Source organism: Panthera tigris, chromosome D3, assembly GCF_018350195.1.
Source record: "Panthera tigris isolate Pti1 chromosome D3, P.tigris_Pti1_mat1.1, whole genome shotgun sequence".
Classification (NCBI taxonomy): Eukaryota; Metazoa; Chordata; class Mammalia; order Carnivora; family Felidae; genus Panthera; species Panthera tigris.
The window spans coordinates 79897806-79918447 of record NC_056671.1 but is presented as its reverse complement, the minus strand read 5'-3'; the positions used below and the strand labels follow the sequence as shown (position 1 = coordinate 79918447).

Below are 20642 nucleotides of genomic sequence, written 5' to 3'. Positions count from 1 at the left end.
AAAGGCACCCCTCATCCCAAATCCCACTGCAGCCACCCACAGCTGTGCGCAGGGCAACTGCAGCGCGGACTGGCTGCTGCCCATCTGCTGTCACCCCCACCTTTCCCAAGTGACATCTTCCAAAATCAAAGACACTGCCCAGCTGTCAAAATAAGCGTTCGTATTTTCATACACAGGACAATGACTGCTGAAAAGAGATGATGTAAACACACAAACAAACGAAGTGGAGGAAGGGGAGGGCTGGTGGCTTGCCTTCCTCCAAATTCATCCTTCTCACAGAAGCAGGGACCGAAATGATGACCTTCGTGAGTCCTTAGAACAGCAACTGACAAGCACATCCTCCCAGCCATAAAGGCTTGCATCAAAGGAAACCAGAAAAAGGGATGAAGGTTTTGATCTCCAGAGGAGAGAGAGGGAGCACGCTAAGTGCTCAGGACAAAAGGATGGCCAAGCCCGCGAGTTAATTATTCGTTCTGCCCCGGCAGAACAATGTGTAATGAGCACCGCAGAAAGCAAAGTGAATTTCTAACAGAGATAACAAGGGCACCGAGACAGGCAACGAGGAAGCCTGGAGGCATAGAGGACGTTGACCTTCTTAAGCATTTAGTGAGGCTGCCCTTCCTTTCTTGAGAAACACCCCTCGTGGACACACCTCCTTGCTAAAATTATATAGACTTTCTCACATCAAACGAAAGGCCTAGAATAGGGCTAAAAGTGAAGAAATTAAGGTCCTTGCTCTTGCCCTGTCACCCTGAACAAATCACTTAAATGTTCTCTGCCTCACTTTCCCCCGTTATAAGATGGGGAATCCTAAAACCAGGATTATTTGGAGGCTCACATGTGATCCCAATCGGGGAAGCCGAGTGTGGGCCACCTGGGGCCCTCCGTGGGGTGAGTGACGCTGTGTGTGGAAATGCCAACCCACTGACCACCTGCCAAAGTGACTGGGTTTATTTTTAAATGTCGTTGAACTTCATACAACATCATGATAGCCTGCAGTGGGTGTTTCTCTGTGCCTGCCCCACCCACAACTTGTGTGTCAAAGCTCTCCACCTGCCATCATGCAATAAGGTCAAAATCAGATCCAGGAGGAAAAGCACTCAAATGCTAGGCTCTCGTGCCCTCGCACTCCATGCCGGCCACTAGCGTGGGGAGGCCAGCTCGGGTCATTAGGAAGCAAAGAGGGCTGTGGGGCTGTGGTCTTTTAGGCCCAGTTGTAGCTACTGAGAGCTGGCCGTGGTGATCCAAATACATGGAGCTGTAAAATCATCCATCTATAAGCCCAAATACCCCAGAGCAAGAAACTGAGGGGCAGCTCCCACAGGTTCTGCAGGGGCTAGAGCATCATAAAAATCCCAGACCTAATAAAAAGGGGCGTGTCTCCCTCAAAGGAGTGTTGCAAGGATTCTTGGTCCCTCAGTTAATCCGGAGACCTCGGAACAGAGCTGGAAAGCCAGGTGGCTCTTCCCGTGGTGTAGGCACCGGCCGCAGTGTGGCAGAAATCTTCCAGCAGGCAGAGTCTCCAGAAGTCACATCGAGTAACCAAAAGTCACTGCGGGGCAAAGGAGTGAGGCCACGTGGGGACCCCAAATTCTCCCGCTGCCCACAGGTGGTTAATCTAATAGTGGAGTTCCAACACCGTGAGGCTATGATGGCATCTGCAGACTCACGTCAGACTGCGGACAAGTCACGATGATGTCGCCACCCCTGCCATCGCTGGAGTTTCTGGGTCCAGGAGGTAAGTGAGAAGGTGGCTCTTTGTGCCCATGCAATTCGTCCTTTCTACTTCAGTGTCGTATGGAAACTACAGTGGCTGTGCTTACATGAACCATTTAGTAAATGGACTGCTGAACGGAGAGAAATATCTGGAAGGGACACCAACATAACCAGGGATGAAAGTGACTCTGTGATGAGCAAGCAGTTTCTGAAACGGCCCTGCCCTACTCTGGGACAGTAATTGGCAGTGGCTTTGGATGAGATGCCAGTGTATTTGAAACTATGTACTGGACGGCATGTTATGGGGTCTCTTAGATAGATGCTTGCCCTTTCTAGGAGAAGCAAGCTGTCCCCACTTGTAGGCAATGTCGTGCAGCCTAAGACACACTCTCCATAGCTGATCAGAACAGATGTGGCCCGATTCTGAGGACAGCCTTAGCAAAGTAATTCAAGGGCCAGTCCACTCCTCTCTCAGAAATCAGAGCTAAGAGGCAGTCGGTGATGGAAGGGATCAGAGATCTGGAGAGGTCCGGAGAGAACAGGATCCGTGAGTAGGTAGAAGAAGCCAGTGGAGGGCCGGGGAACACACAGGGGAGGGCGTCTAGGGAGAAGCAGAGACGCTCGGGGACTAGGGTCCTGCTGGCCAGCGTGCAGAGCCCCCAACCCCTGATAGTGTCCCATGCCAGTCGTCACCTGTCACGGGTATCCTGAAAGTGAACTTTTTTTTTTTTTTTAAGTAACTTAAGACTCTTACTATGAAAAGGGCCTAACTTGAGCAGATAGCATGGGCCCTACTGGTCTAGGAAAGGATAATATTCTATGTGGGTGATAGGGATCTGGTGATCTAGCAATTGCCTAGAAATTAGGCCTCAGCATTGTCATCAAAACACACAGGAGCCCTGGTTTCTCAGCATATCCACCCTGAGTACATTTTAATGCCCTAATGACTAAGATAGCTGCTTCCTTATTCTTGCTATCCTTAGTAAGGTTAAGGGCTGCTTTTATCGTGATTACTGTTTAGAGTCTTCATCGTCTCCAGTAAACGGGGGGCCAGGCGGAGAGAAGGAGAAGGCAAATGCATTGTTCCCTTTCCAGTGTGAAACAATGGCTGGGTTTCTTTAGCGTCAGATGAAAAGACAGGAAAAGACAGAAAAAGCCAGGGACTCCTGGGGACCCAGAGAATGAGACATGTCTGGCCAGCAAGCTAAGCCAAGGTCCTGCGAATTCCCCAGGGGCATCTGGGCAAACCTCTTCAGGCCTCCTGAGCAGGTTCTTTCCGGCTAAAGCCTGCTGCCTCCGTGGGGTTACTTACTTCCAAGCCCTGGTCCGTCTGCACAGCTGCCTTTTCTGCTCCCACGCGGAAGTGTGATTTCCAGTTGGAGGTGGTTGTTAATTTGGAGACTGGAAAAGAGCACGAAGCATCCATCGGGGGGACTCCCTGTGGGGCTCTGGGGGGAGGGTGCCCATAAGTCCTAGCCACGCCCCAACCGGCTTTTTGGGGTGGTGTTGGATGCTCACAAGACAGGAGTGCCCGGAAGCTTCCCAGACAGGGCTGCCTTGCTGACTGAGGAGGACACTTCCAAAGGGCTCCTAAGGACAGGTGACCTACTTAGTGCCGTGCGGGGCCTGCAGGATGATCTTCACGGGCCCTGGGTGGCACAGAGCCGCACAACGCCCACCCCCCGGACTCCCGGCTGAGGAGGCCCCTCCTCACTTTTCTGTCTAAATGCCTCCTCCTCTGCCCTGGTGTCCAGGCAGCAGCCAGGGAGATTTCCGACAAGGCAGTGAGCTGCAGAAACGGTGGCGTGGTCACCTGGCCCTTAAAACCGGCTCTACCGATGGAGGTCACATCAGGGCCACTGGGCCGTTTTGTTCCAGGACCAACCTGCCGTTCACCTCAGCTCTACCTCCTTGAGAGGTGGAGGCCAGAGGGCAGGGCGTATCATCCTGAGGGCTCCGGATGGGTCTCAGAAAACCCATGACCCCTGGAAGCAGCGGGTGACACCTCGTGACCCCTGGAAGCAGCGGGTGACACCTTGCGGGCCTGTGCATTTTTCTGGGAAAAATCCATAGAGTTTGTCCAGCATCTTGGAGGCATCTGTGAGCCCAGAAGGGTTTAAACCACTGACCTAGGGGTCTTCTTGGAGGAAAGGAAAGATGATAGGAGTCCTAGGGTTTTCAGGAATAGGAGGTAGACAAGAGACTCCCGTGTTTCCCACTAAGAAGCCTGGGACACAGGGGAGAGTCTGGGCTCTGGCATCAGGACTGCACCCCTGTCTTGTGAGCCTGGTGTGTCCACTACAGATCTGAGACCCAAAGCCTTTCCCCTGATGCATGAAGCCTTTCACGGTGTCGTGCGTCCCTCCTGGGATCCCGTCTCCTACCCTCTCCGATTCCCCAGGCTTCCTGCATTTACAACCTCTTCCCTGAATGTTCTCTTCCCCTTCACGCTCAGACCAAACCGGGCTCGGTCCTGAGGGCACTGCGGCTGGGAGCCCCTCAGGTGATGCCCGTCCTCCCCTCCGGGCCAGCGAGGGCCAGGTTTTCCCATTGCTTTTCCAGGGCTTACCCCTCCCTCCTCCCTAAGCCCGCCACACCTCACCCTTCCCTCCTCACTTCCCCAGTATGCCTTGTAATAGGGGTCTCCAGAGAGACAGAACCAATAGGATATATGTATATCTGCAGAAAGATTTATTACGAGGGACTGGCTCACGCAACTATGGAGGCCTGCCATCTGCAAGCTGGAGGCCCAGGACAGCGGGAGGCCCAGGATACCTGGGCCCAGGACAGGTAGAGGCCCAGGACAACCAGAGCCCCAGGATAGCTGGGCCCACGACAGTGGGAGGCCCAGGATACCTGGGCCCAGGACAGCGGGAGGCCTAGTCTTGTCTAAACACCTGAAAACATGGGCGCCTCAGTTAAATCACACCCCTGCCGGCTCCATGTCCGTACTCACGTGGCTGCGTCTGCTGAAGAGAGTCACCAGCCCCACGGGGCCGCCTCTCCTTACGTACACACGCACACGACCGACCATCCAGGGCCCTTCCTGCTGCCCCACACTCGCCCATCTCCCCGGCCCACTCCCTCTCCGGCCCACTCCTGCCTACTTTCCCCTCGTCAGACCCCCTCAAACGCCTCTTCGTCCACCAACCCCCCCCCAGCATCTGTGCCACACCCTGTGCCCTCCCTTTCTCGCGGTGCGGGGGCCAACTGTCCCTGCTCACCTTTGCAGCAAGACTCTTCTGTTCACAGTCACGGTCACTCGCTTTTCCCCTCCCCTTGTTGGCTGGAGCCACGCCACTCAGCCTCTTACTCCGCTGCTCCGTGGAAACCGCCCTCGCCAGAGTCACCGGTCGCCTCCTCCGTTGTCAAGCCTCAGTCCTCACCTTAGCGACCTGTCGGCACCCCTGCCTTGAGACACGTGCGTCACTTGTCTTCCCAGACACCACACTCTTCTGGATTTTCACCTACTCCCAGGTCCTTCCCTTCCTCTGTTGGTGGGCGCCTCCTCACCTCTCTGGCCACTGGAGTGAGCCAGGGCTCGGTCTTTGGACCTCCTCTCTGGCCTGTCTACACGCACCAGCCTGCTGATAAATGCCAGCAATATGGTGATGGCTCCCCAGTGTCCCTCTCCAGCCCGGACTACTCCCCACGGGCCAGACTCCTGTGTCCAACCAGTCAGTCCACATCTCTGTGTGGGTTTCCAGTAGGCCTGCCCTTTGCAGAGTTCTCCCCACCTCACCAAGCCCATGACCTTCTGAGAGAATTAGTGCCTGAGAAGTCATGAAGTCACCCTTAAAAACGTCCTTGACTCTGGCAGACACGTAAGCAAGGACAACTCCAAGAGCTGGATGTTGTCAAGGAGAAGGACTTCCTCCCCAAAGAACGCTTCAGGTAGAGTCCGGGGGGATCAGGAGAAAGGAAAGACTCCTGTGAGGTGAGGATGAGATCATGGAGGAAAATGGGCAGGGCCTGCCCTTCAGAGGTCAGACCAGAGCCTAATCCGGGAACTTCGCCCTTCCCAGAGCAGGGAACCCTCACAAAGCCTGTCTCACAGGAAGGAGTCTATCACTTCCCTGGACCAGGGGCTACAGCACTCTCCCTTTTCTCAATGGGAGTTTCGTTATTTCTACTTCGTGACTGTGTGTCGGCTGTGGGGTGTGGGGCAGACAACTTGTCCCCCTAAGTGCACTGATCACCGGATCATGTGGTCTCAAGGGAAAAGAACGTACGTGACCTGGAGATCCTGGATGTGACTTTGGGTTGTCTCCCTAGAGAAGGGGATGAGTATTTCTGTGTGTGGGAAGAAGAATGAGATGGTCTGGTGACCAAAGCGACGTACTGTTGCAGAGACAGTGCAATTTCCCTTCCTCTTGGGCACACAGGAAAAGGATGTTTCCCAGTCTCCTTTGTAGCGGGTGGGGCGGCATTACAAGATTAGACTGATGTAAGACAGGCAAAGACTGGTCCATAAAAAGTTACCCTTATGTAATTTTCCCTTTTATCCCCTCCCAAGGTGACCTTGGAGGCATATGTTGTGGACGTCAGTGCCACAGGATGGATGCAGCCCAGGTCCCTAAATGACTACATGACACAGAGTCCCTGGATGACCTACTGACCCTCCCTAGCTTCCACCCTTTTTCCATCTCAGATCCCATTGAACTTGAGGTAAGTGAGCAAGACTTTTATTGCATTAGGTCACTGAGCTTTTAGGGTCGTGTGTTAGTTAGCCGATCCTGACTTATATAGAAGGCACTCAATAATTATGGTGACTGAACGTTCTAATTTCAGAGCCCAAGCTTTTAACCGCTACACTCTCTTGACTGGCTTTCTGGATGCTCTCTCCCCCTTTCTTTATAACATTCCTTTCTGAGTTTAAAAATATTATGTGCTCAGAAACCAACACCACCACCACCAAAAAAACCAAACTGATTAAAAAATGGGCACAGGACTTGAACAGACATTTCTCCAAAGAAGATGTACAAATGGCCAAGAAGCACTTGAAAAGATGCTCCCAACATCACAGCCTATCAGGAAAACTCAAATCAAAACCACCATGAGCTATCACCTCACCCCGATTATGATGGCCACTCTCCAGAAACCAGAAAATATCAAGGGTCGGCGAGGATGTGGAGAAATCAGAATACTTATCCACTGCTGGCGGGAATACGAAATGATGCCATGCTCCGGAAAAGAGCACAGCAGTGCCTCAAAAAATTAAAAGCAGAACAACCCATATGACCCAGCAATTCCATTTGTGGATAAATGCCCCCAACAACTGAAGGCAGGGCCTCGAAGAGATGCTCTGCTTTATTTACAGCAGGATTATTCACAAGAGCCAAAGGCAGAAGCAACCCAAGTCTCCATCGAGAGATGAAAGGATAAATGAAATGTGTCACACACATACACTGGAATTATTATTCAGCCTTAATAAGGATGGAAATTCTGACCCACGCGACAACATGGTTGCATCTTGGAGACATTTTGCTAAGTAAATACGCCGGGCGCTAAGACAAATACTGAATATCACAGATTCCACTCAACGTGAGGTTCCTAGAGTAGTCAAATTCACAGAGACAGAAAGTACAATGGTGGTTGCTGCAGGTTCACGGGGTTGGGGGGGGGGGAGGGAATGGGGAGCCGTTTAATGGCTACAGAGTTCTAGTTTTGCAAATGCAAACAGCTCAGAGATTGGTGGCACAGTGTGAAGGTACTTAACACTGCCGAACTGTATGTATCCTTAAAAATTGGTTAAGTGGTAAATTTCATGTTAAGTGTATTTCACCACAATTAAAACTCTTTAAGAGGTTATTATGTGCTGGCTTTTAAAACATAACAACACAGAAAGGAAGTTTTAAAAACGGCATCCTCTCTCACTCCAGTAGAGATTGCCACTGTGGAGAGGCTTTTTATGGAGCCAAAGCGGAGTTGTTTTATAAAACACTGATTCCGCAGCACACAGCGAAAGCCCGTTCTGGTGGAGAAAGAAATCCTGTTATATAGGGTGAGAAGGAGCCCACTTTCCGCTCGCAGGCAGGCTGGAACAGCTCCAGGATTTCTCCGTCTTCACATTTGAATTTGGTGAATATTGTCCTTGTAACAAGAAGCTCAGCGGCCCGAGGCAGAGGTCAGCATTTGGGCAAACCAGAATCAGTTCTAGATTCAGGACCGTACAAATTGATACCTGGGGCATTTCCTCCTTTCATTTACACACACGTTCACTCATTGAATAAATACTTGTTGATCGTCTACACACACTAGACGCTGTGCTTCAGGCTCAGGAGACAGCAGTGACTAGAAGAGGATGTTTACCTTCTCGTTGGGGAGAAGAACTGCGTACATGTAAACCGACAGAAATTGCAAACTGTGACGGGCTCTGAAAAAAAAATGGACAGGGTAGAGATATGGAAAGGAAGGGGGGAGTGGACATTTGAGCCGAGACCTGGAAGATGGGAATGAGCTCCCACAGAAAGTGCTGGAGACACAAGAGGACATGTGAACAGACCAAAGGAATCTGTGGTGATGGGGTCAGAGCAGTGGTTGCCTCTGGAAGGGTACTGACTCAAAGCAGAGGGGGGGAGCCTTCTAGCCTGCTGGCATCTATATCTTTACTTTGGTGAATATCTACGTACGGAATTATGTAAAAGCTCACCGTGCTGCACACTTTAAAGTTTGTGCACTTTACTACATGAAGGTTATACAGCAATAAAAAGAAAATAAAATACCCCTTCCCAAAAGAGAAAAGAAAGGGCGGAGGTGGGGGGAGGTTCCAGGTGGAAAGAAAATTAAGCGCAAAGGCCTACAGGTGCGGCTGGCTTGGGTGGGACAGCAGGTGATCCCAGGTGGAAGGCAGAGGCCCAGGGGCCAGGGGTCAGAGGACAGTGGGTTGAGTGATCACGCTTCACATTAACAGCAGTCATCCCTGGGGAGACAATTAAGATCGGGGCTCCGAGACCAGGGTTTTTAACTGTTAACCCTCAACACAAAAATGTTTTTGAACAAGTCTTCATGTCTCACATGTATCATTTTAAAAATAGATAAATGAGGCCATTTGTTTTTGCTTTGTTTTTTTTCCTGCCTTCCCATCTGCTTGTTCTAAGGAGGCTGACGGCTCAGAAGGGCCTTTTCTTGTCTCCGTCGGGAAAAGATCCAGGGGTGGGAGGCCCTCATGATTTCTTCTAATCAGGCCTGCGGTCCTAAACCGTCCACTCAGAGAATCATCATCTGTTGCTTCTGGGAAGAACACTTCACTCACCCAGCACTGACCGAGTCCTCACATGCGCAAGACATTTCTTGTTCCGCAGATATTCCCAGGTCCAATCTCTCCCTTCTCCTTTCGGGATGGAGCCAAATGCAGAGACCGCAAACCTGAGGCAGCTGGGTAGGATCCCGGGGCGATGGAGAAGGGGAGAAGATACCGCCAAAGGAAAAATTTCCCGACCTCGTGGGCCTGCCTGCCAGTCTGGGCTCCAGGGCGCAATCCAGCTGAGGCCCTGGGGATGGGGCTGATGGGAGCAGGGGAGCGTTTTCAAGACCACCAGCCCTGGGGAAAGCTGTGTCTCGCGCCTCTTGGAAAGTGTCCTCTCTCGCCTCCTTGCAGGTGCCCACTGGCTGGCGCCCACCTCCCCGCCCGGCCTCCAGGCCCCGGTGCAGGCAGCCTGGCTGGCTCGTCCTCCCTGGGCCCCGTCGGCCTTCAGCAGGGGCGACCGCAGGTGGGACCGGGCTGTCGCCAGCATCTTTCTGGACAGTTAGCATCCTCCGTCCTGGCATTACAGCAGCCCTCGGGGCGGCCTCCTCTGGAGCGGGGAGGTCCTCTGGGCACCTCTCTCTCGGTGCTACAAGGGGCAGGAGAGGCGAGCAGGGGTGTCCCCGCCCGCCTGGGGATCAAGCCGCGGGGAGTCTCACCCCCCCCCCCCCATGCGCCCACCTCGCCGTTCCCGCAGCCGCCCAGCGAGCCGGGGGACCCCACGGCCCCAGGCTGCCCTCGGGGCGCATGCGACCTCCCCCACCTCCCCCCCCATGGCACCCCCCGCCGGGAGGCTATGGGGTTGCGACCCCCCCCCCCCCGGCCGCCCACCCCCTCTCCAGCCCCTGCACCCCCAAACCCAGCGGGACCCTCGGTCCCCTGCGGTTCCACGTGAGGGTCTCATCCCAGCGCTGCACTGAGGCCTCCTCCCCAACATATTTTTGTCAAATGGATATTTTCAAACATAGATACTGGAGGAGGAGGAGTTGGAGCCTGAACTTGGTCACAGGACAGGCTGAGACGACCCTGCGGCCGCCCTGGGGGAGGGCAGGAGTCCTCTGTCCTGTGGGCTCCTTCCCTACATCCCCAAAAGGCCCGATTTCCAGGGCAGCCACACCTCACTCCGTTGCATTCCGGAATCGGGGTGAGAACTGCCAAACTGCCAGAACAGATTCACTGCGGGGCCTCGTTGGCCCTGCAGTGAGGTTCCCGGTCCCGCACAGAGAGGCTCTGGGCACAGAACTGCCTTTTAACACCCCCGGGGGGTTTCTTTGTAATTCTGTGTACCTGATTTCACCCACTTAAACACTTATTCTCAGGAGGGGCTGTGGCTTCCCCCGGCCACACTGGACAGGTAGATCACCTAAGGGTGCATGGAGTCTGAGGAACACAGCTAGAGAGCAACATACCTGTGCTCCCAATTGGTACGACTGAAGAAAGGGGCGTGCTCGACAGTCCTCACACAATCACAACGTCTACTTCGTTTCCTAATCACCAACACCTTAGATTCCCAGCGTCAGGAGACCTGGATTCTCCTGGCTGTGGCTTTTTGTCCTTAATCCTGTTGAGATCCGGCCCCATCCCTTCCCGTCCAGGGTCCTGTCTCCCTCGTCCAGTTTGAACCAAAAGATCCATCGCTAGAGGAGAGGGAGCTTTCTACGATTCTGCCACTTGTCAGTGCTACCTCTGCGCCCCTCCCTCCTCCTCTCCTTCCTCCCTCTCCTCCTCCCAAGTCACTTAGCAGGAGGTCTCCCCAGCCTCAGAGCTCATCCTGAGGTTTCCCTACCCCCTTTCCCTACCCTCCAGCAGCACCTGCCACGTGGCCCCTTTCTAACGGCCTGTCCTGATGGCAGACGATTGCTTGTGACAAATGTCCCTCCCCTCCACCATCCATTTTGCTCTGTAGACAAAAGGGGCAGTGGGCTCTTTGGCCAGAAGAAACGTTCCTTTTTAGTAGAACTTCCTGCCAGCCTGGGGCAGGAGATGCTGTGTTTGTACCAGCACTGTTGGATAGAACTTTCTGCTATAATGGGAATGTTCTCATCCAATACGGTGGCCACTAGCTACACGAGGCTATTGAGCACTGGAAATACGGCTAGGGCAACTGAATTTTAAATTTTATTTGAACATTTAAAAGTTTCAACAGCCATTTTGAGGTATAAAAGGCATCAATGAACTGCACATGAAGTGTAAAAATTGATGTTTTGACACGTGCCTGTGAAAGCATTACCACAATCACAGTAGTGAATATGCAGAGCATGTCCAGAAGTTTCCTCATGCCACCCCTTTATATCCCTCTGTCGTTGCCCCCTCCCCACCCCCCATGCACACACCCAGGTAAGCACTGTTCCGCTTTCTGTCATTAGAGATTAGTTTGCAATGTAAATGGAATCATGCCTTCCGTATATATATATTTTTTGGGGGGGGGGATCTGGCTTCTTTCATTCAGCAAAATTATTTTGAGATTCACCCACGTGGTCTCTGTTGGTTTCCTTTTATTGCTGAATAATATTTAATTATGTGGAGATGCCACAAGGTCACCTGTTGATGGATTTTTCGGTGGTTTCCACTTTTTGGCAATGAACACGTGAAGCTGCTATGAGCATTCTTGAACAAATCTTTGCAGAGACTTAGGCTTTCATTTCTCTTGGGTAAATTCCTACAAGTAGAATGGCTGGATCATGGTGGGCGTTTTGTTTACCTTGTGCAGAAACAGGCAAACTTCTCCAAAGTGGTGGTACCGTTCCTGCCTGGTCCTCCACGAAACCGGCCAACGACGGGTATGATCAGTCTCTAATTGTAGCCATTCTGACGGGTCTATAGGGTTATCTCATTGCTGTTTTTTTTTTTAATGTTTATTTTTGAGAAACAGAGACAGAGTGCGAGTGGGAGAGGCGCAGAGAGAGAGAGAGAGAGAGAGAGAGAGAGGGAGACACAGACTCGGAAGCAGGCTCCAGGCTCCGAGCTGTCAGCACAGAGCCTGACGAGGGGCCTGAACTCACAGACTGCGCCATCATAACCTGAGCCAAAGTCGGACGCTTAACCGACTGAGCCACCCAGGCGCCCCTCTCATTGCGGTTTTAATTTTTATTTCCCTGCTGTCTCATGATGTTGAGTATCTTTGCATGGGATTATTTGGCATTGGTATATCTTCTTCGGTGAAGTGTTCATTTTGTATTATATTGTTTTCTTATCACGGAGTTTTGAAGGTTCTTTACATATTGTAGATGCAAGTCCCTTATCAAATACGTGATGTGCAAATATTTTCTCCCAGGTGATTACTTGTCTTTTTAATTTCTGAATGTTTTTCAAAGAGGGGAGTTTTAATTCTGAGGAAGCCCAGTTTAATTTAGTCTCTTATGGGTCATGTTTTCAGTGGAGCACCTAAGAAATCTTTGCCTAGCCCAAAGTCGCAAAGGTTTTTTCACTACGTTTTCATCTATAAATTTTATAGATCTTTTTTCCTTTCGATGTATGGTCCATTTTGAGTTAAATGGACCGTTAAATGCACTACTTTGCATACGGGGCAAGGCGGGGATTGTTCAGTTTTTTCAATACGAATATACACTTGTTTCAGTACCATTTGTTGAAAAGATCACCCTTTGTCCACTGAATCACCTTTGTCCCTTTATTGAAGATCAGTGTTTGGTGTCTGTGTGGGGTCTATAGCTGGACTCTCATATTCCACTGATCAGTTCATTTAAACTTAAACAGCCGCCTGTGGCTAGTGGCTACCAAGCTGGGCATCTCAGGTTTAGACTGTAAGCATCTCAAGAAGGATACAATTTGTGATTCTCATCAGAGAAAGCTCTGCTGTAGGCTCCGGAATAATAATTATTTGAACATTCTTACCGTATGGTTGCTAAAGGGGAACTAGACTCCCCCTGTTGCCCAGGAAGTGGACTGCAATTTTCCTCCTTCAGTTTACTATCGGGCTGCAGACCCAAGGAGACGGGAGGGCTCCAGGCTCCGGGGTCCCACGTTCAAACCCTGACTCGGCACCTTACTGGCTGTGTGACTATAAGCCAGCTGCTTAACCTTTCTCTGCCTCAGCTTCTTCATCTATAAAATGGGTATCATAATCATAACCTATTTCAAAGGATTGTTTGAGGATTAAATAAGGCATGGAGTGCTTAGGATAATGCCTGGTGCATGATAAGGATCAAAACCTCGTCATTACCATTACCTCCTATGGAATAAAACACAGTAGCAGAAGAGAAGGACGGTCTATACTTTCCAAGACCCCTTTTCCTTACCTTCAGAGAAGCTCTCGTATGTTTTAGCGCGTGTCGCAAACACTTTAGCCTCCGTACTTTCGGTAGCTTAATTAAGGTACTTACATATTTGTCCAAAGTCACACGGCTGCTGCAACTCCTACAGGAAGCCTCAGCTTAAAAACTGGCTCACTTATCCTTACTCCACGTGTCTCTGTAAATACAACAAGGAGGAACTCAGTCTTCTGTGTCCCACATAAGGTTCAAGGAATTATGAGGCAACACTGTAGGCCCACAATTAATATTGAATTAATTCATATTCAATGAATACTGAACTTCAGAGAAGATACTTAGCTATTCTGAAGCCTCGGGACATCGCATCTAAATCCAGGTTTTAAGTTTCTAAACTCTGTGCTTTTAACTTCATGATTTTCAAAATCAGTGCACATCTGAGCAGCCCGGAAGCCTGTGAGATGCCCCCGCTCAGCACCCCCACCCCTCCCAGGTATGCTGCACTGTGGGGCCGGGTGGACCCTGGAGTGCACGTTTCTCAGGCCCCCCAGACGGCGCGCGGAGGGCCCTGGGATAAGCCCCTGGCCCACTGCATTCTGCCACTTTCACTGGACTTTTCCAACTGTATTCAATCAAGAATGAATTGCCACAGCAAACACACCTCCACCTTCCATTAGGCAGAAAGTCCGATTTAGGAGGGAGCTGGGATTCAGAACCAGCTTTGCACAATGATTTGTTTTCCCTGGGGCCGTACACACTGTGGAGAATCTCACTTTCTCTTTGCCGTGCTTTCCAATACAGCCGAACATGTGCGTTTTCACACTGAACTTCAGAGCCTCAGACGCTTTGTTATTCGGAAGCATTAGGACATTGCCTCAGTTTGTCATGAGGTGGGTGGGGTGGGAGGAATGTTCTGGAGACCCACAGGAATAGCCCCTCCATGAGGCTGGACTTCCCTTTCACTGCCCACGCACTGATTTTCCATCCTGTGGGAAGCAGACAGGATTAATGGTCTAGCTTATTGTCTTTTGTTCTGCCAAGGCCCTACGAAGGTCTGTGTGTGTGTGTGTGTGGGGGGGGTGTTCCAGAAAGGAGTCACAGATGCACTGAGGAGCCACAGGCCACACCTGCAGCCCCCGCTTGAAGCCTGCATTTAAAAACTGGCTTACTTCTTCTTTTACTACGCATGTCTCTATAAATAAATCGCAGAGGAACTCAGCCTTTGTGTCCCAAATAAGGTTGAAGAAGTTATGGGGGGGGGGGCACGCCACTGGAGGCCCACGATTTCTGTCTTCCGGGCAAAGAATAAAAGGGGTCAGCAGTGGCCAAGCCCCCTGAAAGTGCCTGGCTGTCCCTACATGGAAGTGACTTGGATGCCCCCAGGGTCTACACCCACTGCCAAGTGACCTGTGCCAGCTCTGGGTCAAGGGCTCGGCAAACACTGAGGAATCCATTTCTGGCACATCAGTGAATGCACCAGGAAGTGCCACTGGGGACTGCTCGGTGTGGCATCCGACAAATGTAAAGACAGAGTGAAGCCCTCTGACTGGTTTCTGTCTCTTAACATTCCCACATTTCCATTTCATTGCAGTGGAAAGAACAAAGCAGAAACAGAATGAAAAGACAAAGATTTTCAAAACTCGTACTGGACAAAACATTAATATCCAAAATATACAAAGAACGCTTAAAACTCGGCATAAGAAAACCAACAACCCAGCTTTTAAGAATCAGTGAAAGATCTGAACAGACACCTCACCAAAAAAGGTGGCAAACATATGAAAAGATGCTCCACGTTGTATGTCATTAGGCAACTGCAAATTCATACAATAATTACCACTACATACTTACTAGAATGGCTAAGATCCAAAGCACTGACAACATGAGATGCTGGTGAGGACAGCAGGAACTCCCATTCACTGCTGGCGGGGAAGCAAAATGGAAGTCATACAAAATGGAAGACAGTTCGGCAGTTTCTTATAAGACTAGACATATCCTACCATGCGGCTTAGCGACTGCACTCTTTGGTATCTACTCATAAGTTGAAAATGTACATCCACACACACCCTGCACACGGATGTTTAGAGCAGTTTCACTCATAATCGCCAACTCCTGGGAGCAACCAAGACATCCTTCAGTAGGTGGATGGATAAATAAACTGTGGTCCATCCAGGCAATGGATTCGTCAGCAAAAAAGGAAATGAACTATCATTTCACGAACAGACACGGAGGGACCTTAAATGTGAATTACTTCACAAGGCGATCTGAAAAGGCTACATGCTGTATGAATCCAACTAGGTGACATTCTGGAAAAGGCAAAACCATGGAGACAAGAGAATGATCACTGGTTGCTGGGGATGGGAGGGAAGGATGAGTAGTAGGCAGAGCATGGGGGAGGGGGCAGGGAAACTACTCTGTAAGATACAATGGGGCCAAAATGTCATACATTTGTGAAAACCCACAGAATGCACGACACAGCAGTGAACCGAACGTAAACTAGGGGCCTTAGTAGCCAAGTTTCAGTATTGGCTCATCCGTCATAAAAAGGAAAGCTATAAAATGCACGTAGAGAATGATTGTATGGAATAAAAACGGTTAACAAACAAAACAAAGTGCAGTCTGGTCCACAGAAAAGAGGCATTCCTAACTTTGAAAGGTCCTAAAATAGGAAGGCGGGTTTGGAATAGGAAAACATTTCTGAAGGAAATGTACCGATGTGTTAGAGCTCCCTGCAGGCTAGGGAGTGCATTAACGCTTGAATGTATTAACCCTCACAGTGCCCCGTGGACACGCCTGCAACCTGTATGTTCAGGTAAGGGCACTTACTCGGACAAGGCTCCAGCTCAAGTGGCCGTTTTAGGATTCAAACTAGTCTTTGACGATCACTATGTCACATTGCCTTTAAAGAAAATGAGCAATTGGACGGAGTTTAAAAGACTGTCCAGGGACCTCCCTAAAAACAGACGTATGGTATCATTTGTTGGTTAGTAATTAGATTCTCCCGAAATGCTTGCAAAGTGCTTGCCTAGCGGTGTCAACGTTGCCCCGGAAACGGAGTTCGTGCTCCTCCGTCAGGCAAGCTGCCCTCCCTCCCCTCCCCCTGCTGTCCTGAAGGCAAAGTTCAGCCACTCACCTTTTCCTATTACCATAAATCCCCCGGAGTCGAGTCAGATGTGGCTTCCCTGTCGGCCTCGCTGCTCCTGCATCGAGCCCAGCCCGTAAAAAGACAGCTCCTCCGGTGGCCCGGGGACTCTCTTCCGTCCCCCGGTGGCGTGAGGCTCAGGGGTGGCTTGTGGACCGGGTGGGGGCCTCCGGGGACCTAGCGGGGACCTAGCGGGGACCAGAGGCCGCGGCCCCCCGGAACCAGGCCCGCAGCCGCGGCAGCGCCCCCTGCCGGCCGCGGACCCGCGCTCAGGCCCGAGCGGGAGGCGGCGGAGGGACGGGAGGAAGGAAAGGCCGCGGCGGTGGAGCCAACGCACGGTCTCCGCGGGGAAGCCCCGCTCTCTGCCCCCCCCCCCCCCCCCCCCCGCTCCCTACCGCGGTAGAGAGGGTCCCGCCGCTGCGCTGCGCACCCCCAGCGGAGCCCGGCGACGCGGCTTCCCCGGCGCCCGTCGGCTCCCGTTCCAGGCCGGGCCCGCTCAAGCCCGGCGCCCCCGGGTCGCCGGTCCCTTGCCCCCTGCCACCCCGCGCCCCTCCTCTAGGAAACATCGGCCCAGCCCGGGCGAACCCCCACTGGCCGCGATTCCTGATCCCTGCTGCACCTGCCAGTGATGGCCAATTCTTTCGGGGGGGCGGGGTGCTCATTAAGGGCACACCCTCGCTCTCTCCATCTGCGGGTACTTCGAGGTTCTCATTCTCAACCTTCTTTGACGGCTCTGCTTTGCTCCCACTCCCCAAACTCTTCCCAAACAGGAACTTCCGTTCTGTAGACCTGAGTTGGGGTAAGGAAGGGCGAGTCCAGGGGACCTGTGTTTTTATTTAAACCCTTCAGGTGACTGCAGCAGGTGATCTTTGAGACCAGCGCGGGACTAGCACGTGTCACTAAGCGCCACAAGTTCACCAGTGAGCAAAACAACTCCTGATTTTCTTGGCGACCTGCTTCTCCCGCCTCCCTCCCAGGTGCGGGATAGGCCCGCTCCTCAGTCTTCACCGCGCGCCGTGCAAACCGCTCCACACACGGCCCCCGCCGGGCTCCCGCTAGCTCCGCCTGCCGTCTCGGCTCCTGGCCCGACACACACCCTCCGTGGCAGTGTCTTCCGAGACCCATGTATGGTTATGCGGTTCTCTTTGCCTTGCCAAGTCTCCCCTCTTTGCCAGGGAACATCGGACTTCGTCCTTCTCGGCCCAATGAAGACGTTGTGCCTTTGAAAACCCTCCCCCAGTTCTTGGCAGGCGGAGTTCACCTCTCCAGTCCCTGTGATCCCACGCTTGTCACCCCGTCACAGCTAGTTGCGCCCCTTAGGACCCTCTGAGGTCCCAGCGAACAGGTGTTTGCTAAGCGGCTGCCTAAATGTGTGCAGGCCTCCTCAAGCACCAGATGCTTTTATGGCGCTAAGAAGACGCAGCACCAAAAGGACAGGGTGTAAATTCCTACACTCCCACATTGGAACCTTGGGGGACCTTGGGGAAGTGCATCTTTATTTAGAGGAGGTCGATAGAGGTCAGGGGTACACAAGCTTTTTTTCAGACAGATTGTAAGGATTTCAGGCTCTGGTGTAACTGTTCAACTTTGCCAATGTAGGACGAAAGCAGCCGTCCTGACGCGTACGTGAGTGGCTGTGTTCCAATAAACTTAATTTGTAGACGCTGAAATTTGAATTTCATATACTTTGCACGTGTCAGGGACCTTATCTGTGGACCTTACGGGTTGCCAGTCTGAGAGCTATGTTCAACCCCGTGTCCTTTGGCACAAGACTCGGTATATATGAGCTTTATTTTTTGACTCAAAGGCCCCGCAAATGAAAACTTTATGAGTAGAGAAGAACCCAGAAACGTCATGCTAGAGGGTAAGGAGGAACAGAAACTACTCTTCAGGTAGATGGCACACAGCCAGAACTGTTCGTGCTGCCATCTAGAGACTGGGTAGCCTCGCCTGAGGTCTTCTCTCGGAACTCTTACCCCCCAAGGGCCCAGAAAACAGTCTCCCCTCCCATCAGCACACGGAGACGGCTGGGGTTGGGGTTTGTGTTCCTGACCACCCGCAACAAGGCCTTCAAATCGGTTAAGCCAAAAGTAAGTGTACAGGCAAAGAATTAGAAAACTTTGATAAACCTTTTAAAGTGAAAAAAGCAAGCTTCAAGTCACAGAATCTTGAGATCACTTAGTTCAATTTCTACCACCCTTTCCCAATCAAGCACTCAGCGTTCAGATAAGAAAAAGAAAGGTGTAGGAGGGCTGGTTGTTCTGAGGTGACAGAGGCTAAGACGGAGCCTGCCTGCGAGTCCCCCTTGTCCGATCCTGTCGCCGGAAGCCCCGCAGAATCACCCTGACGGGCCTACAAAAATCCGGTGACGTGGGCACAAAGCAGCGGAGACGCCCAGGAGGGAGGGCCGCGGGTTCCAATCCCACTGTGTCACACAACTGCTCTGTGCCCTCGGGTACTTGGCCTTCGTGCCATCTCCCCAGCTGCAAAGCGGGGCAGAACACCTGCCTCCCAGGCTTGTTGGATGCTTAAGTGGGCTAACGGTGTTTTGGCCCCTAATGGGCATTAAGGCTTTAGTAATCATGAATTCCTTGAGCACCTGCTGTGTGTCACATTTAGCTTTACAGATGTTGCCGGATTTAACCTTTGCAACTATTTTACAGAGTGAACATTATCTCCGTTCTGTAAGTAAACCCGAGAAAGGTCACGCGTGCCGTGGGCGGGCGCTGGAACAAAACGGCGACGGACGCCGCCTCTTACACAAGTGTGCGTGACGAAGGCACCCAGCATGCAAGGGACGTGCCAGGTTACAGCGGCAGGCCTCTTTTTCCCGCTTGCCCTGCTGCTCCATTTCTGCAGTTCTGTAGGCTTGCAATGAATGGAATATTTGCGTAATGCTCAACTTATCGAGACACCTGGGGATAATTTAAAGCTCAGTGTTTCAAGAGAGGTATTTGCACATGTTTAGTGCACGTAGGTGAGAGCTGCTGCTCCCCGAGTTTATCTGAGACAGGCGGATGCTTAAAGCCCAGCTCTGAAAGTCCCGGGGTTTCCCATCTCCGAAAACCTTCCCTCATCCCACGTCCTCAAGTCCCTCAGCGAGACACAGAAAAGACACGTTTGGACTGACCGGGCCTGGGCCCCGTCCTCTCTCAGCAATCCAGGGGCCCCAGGGTGGTCTCTCTCATTTTACAAGGCTGAACAGGTCACTGCCCCTGGCTGAGCGGAGAAGCACCAGTGGGGGGCAGGAAGCAGCACGTGAGATACAGCACCAATGTGAGGCTGGGGCCGGTCGCCAACGAGGACATCGGCGTGTCTGTGGCACTCACCGCATCTGAACCCCGAGTTCCTGACCTGTGAGACTGGAAGGAGGAAGATCCCATACCCTTCACATTGTGCCGCCCAATGAGCACAGGGGAAAGTGCAGAGGAAACTGTGAAGTTCCAGCAGTACTGGATTAAGATGTTTGTAATAAATTGAGAATGCGGTCGCTGAAAGAGGAGACTGCTCAAGTTACATTTATGGCCAGCTGCCTGCGTTCTTTACGGTTTTGGGCACAGGCTTACAGTCTCAAATGTTTTCTGTCTTACGTTCAATTTTCTCTACGTTAGGTCAGTGTTTGGAAAGAACATCCGTTTGCTTGCATTGTCCTCGTCCCCCACCAGGCGGCGCTGCTTCCCAATTAGCAATTTCTTTTGGTGAGGGAGGCTGGCTGAGACCTTTTAAGCGGATTAAGTTGGAGCTGAAAGACGAAGAAAAAAAAAATGAAGAGCCACCCGGCCCCCCACCTCACCCCACCCCCCCTCCCCCAAATTTCAAGTAGCAAAACGGGATCTGAGAATTAACAGCTCTGGTGACCGAGAACTGCTGTCACTGCACAAGAGGTAGATTGCGGGAAGGGTCTTTGATGCCGTCTGTGATGTGCCCCAGTCTCCAGAGCAGAAAATTTCGAAGCCTACAGCCTCCGTGCTCCCAAGATGGACAGACATTTGCAAACACACACAGAGTTCAGGCAACATGTACCCACGCTCCAATCCAGAGGGCTCACGTTTTTCAAAGGAGGAATGCATTTAAGAATTAGGTCAGTGTCTCAAGACAACTTGCATGTTACAGGCACAAATGCTGGGTTGTAAGCAGTGAACAAATGCTGACGTTAGATGGACCTTCGGAATCCAAACTGCGTAAAGCCAATGTGCTAATGGGCGTTCTCTGGGGGACAGCGCTGCCCCCCTGTGCACGGTCCTTGTGATGGGTACACCTGAGTTGACACCTGGGACCCCAGAGCCCTTCATGCTCATAAGAGCCGGCCCCTCTA

At 51.8% G+C, this 20642-nt stretch overlaps 2 protein-coding genes and 1 long non-coding RNA gene across 8 annotated transcripts in view; all 3 read right to left on the bottom strand.

Annotated features, from left to right (window-relative positions):
* Positions 1–145: 145 nt before the first annotated feature.
* On the bottom strand, positions 146–16623 carry LOC107179482. Of its 6 annotated transcripts, XR_006210009.1 has the most exons (7): positions 16319–16623; positions 15037–15107; positions 13962–14174; positions 13303–13390; positions 4941–5111; positions 3029–3164; positions 146–1865 (listed from the first exon to the last, which is right to left on the bottom strand). It is a non-coding gene; the product is annotated as an uncharacterized LOC107179482 (long non-coding RNA). The 6 variants fall into 6 exon arrangements; XR_006210008.1 differs by lacking the exon at positions 16319–16623 and having other exon boundaries at positions 13850–14174; positions 15037–15544; XR_006210006.1 differs by lacking the exon at positions 16319–16623 and having other exon boundaries at positions 15037–15544.
* LOC107179481 lies at positions 7375–9543 on the bottom strand. The gene is made up of 2 exons (XM_042962443.1): positions 8972–9543; positions 7375–8638 (listed from the first exon to the last, which is right to left on the bottom strand). The coding sequence occupies exons 1-2, from the start codon at positions 9450–9452 to the stop codon at positions 8502–8504; spliced, it is 618 nt and encodes a 205-aa protein (XP_042818377.1). The 5' UTR covers positions 9453–9543; the 3' UTR covers positions 7375–8501.
* Positions 16624–19647: 3024 nt separating the features above from the next.
* ZCCHC2 (zinc finger CCHC-type containing 2) overlaps positions 19648–20642 on the bottom strand; it is a 63109-nt gene continuing 62114 nt past the window's right edge. The window contains exon 14 of the mRNA XM_042963200.1: positions 19648–20069. Within this exon, the coding sequence (XP_042819134.1) occupies positions 20059–20069 (11 nt within the window). The 3' untranslated portion in view covers positions 19648–20058. The remainder of the gene's footprint in view (positions 20070–20642) is intronic.

Coding starts and splice junctions, on each gene's coding strand:
- LOC107179481 (XM_042962443.1), bottom strand. CDS start 9,452: ATGCTGGCGACAGCCCGGTCCCACCTGCGGTCGCCCCTGCTGAAGGCC. Junction 8,639..8,971: donor GAGGACTCGGTCAGTGCTGG/GTGAGTGAAGTG, acceptor TTGTCTCCCCAG/GGATGACTGCTGTTAATGTG.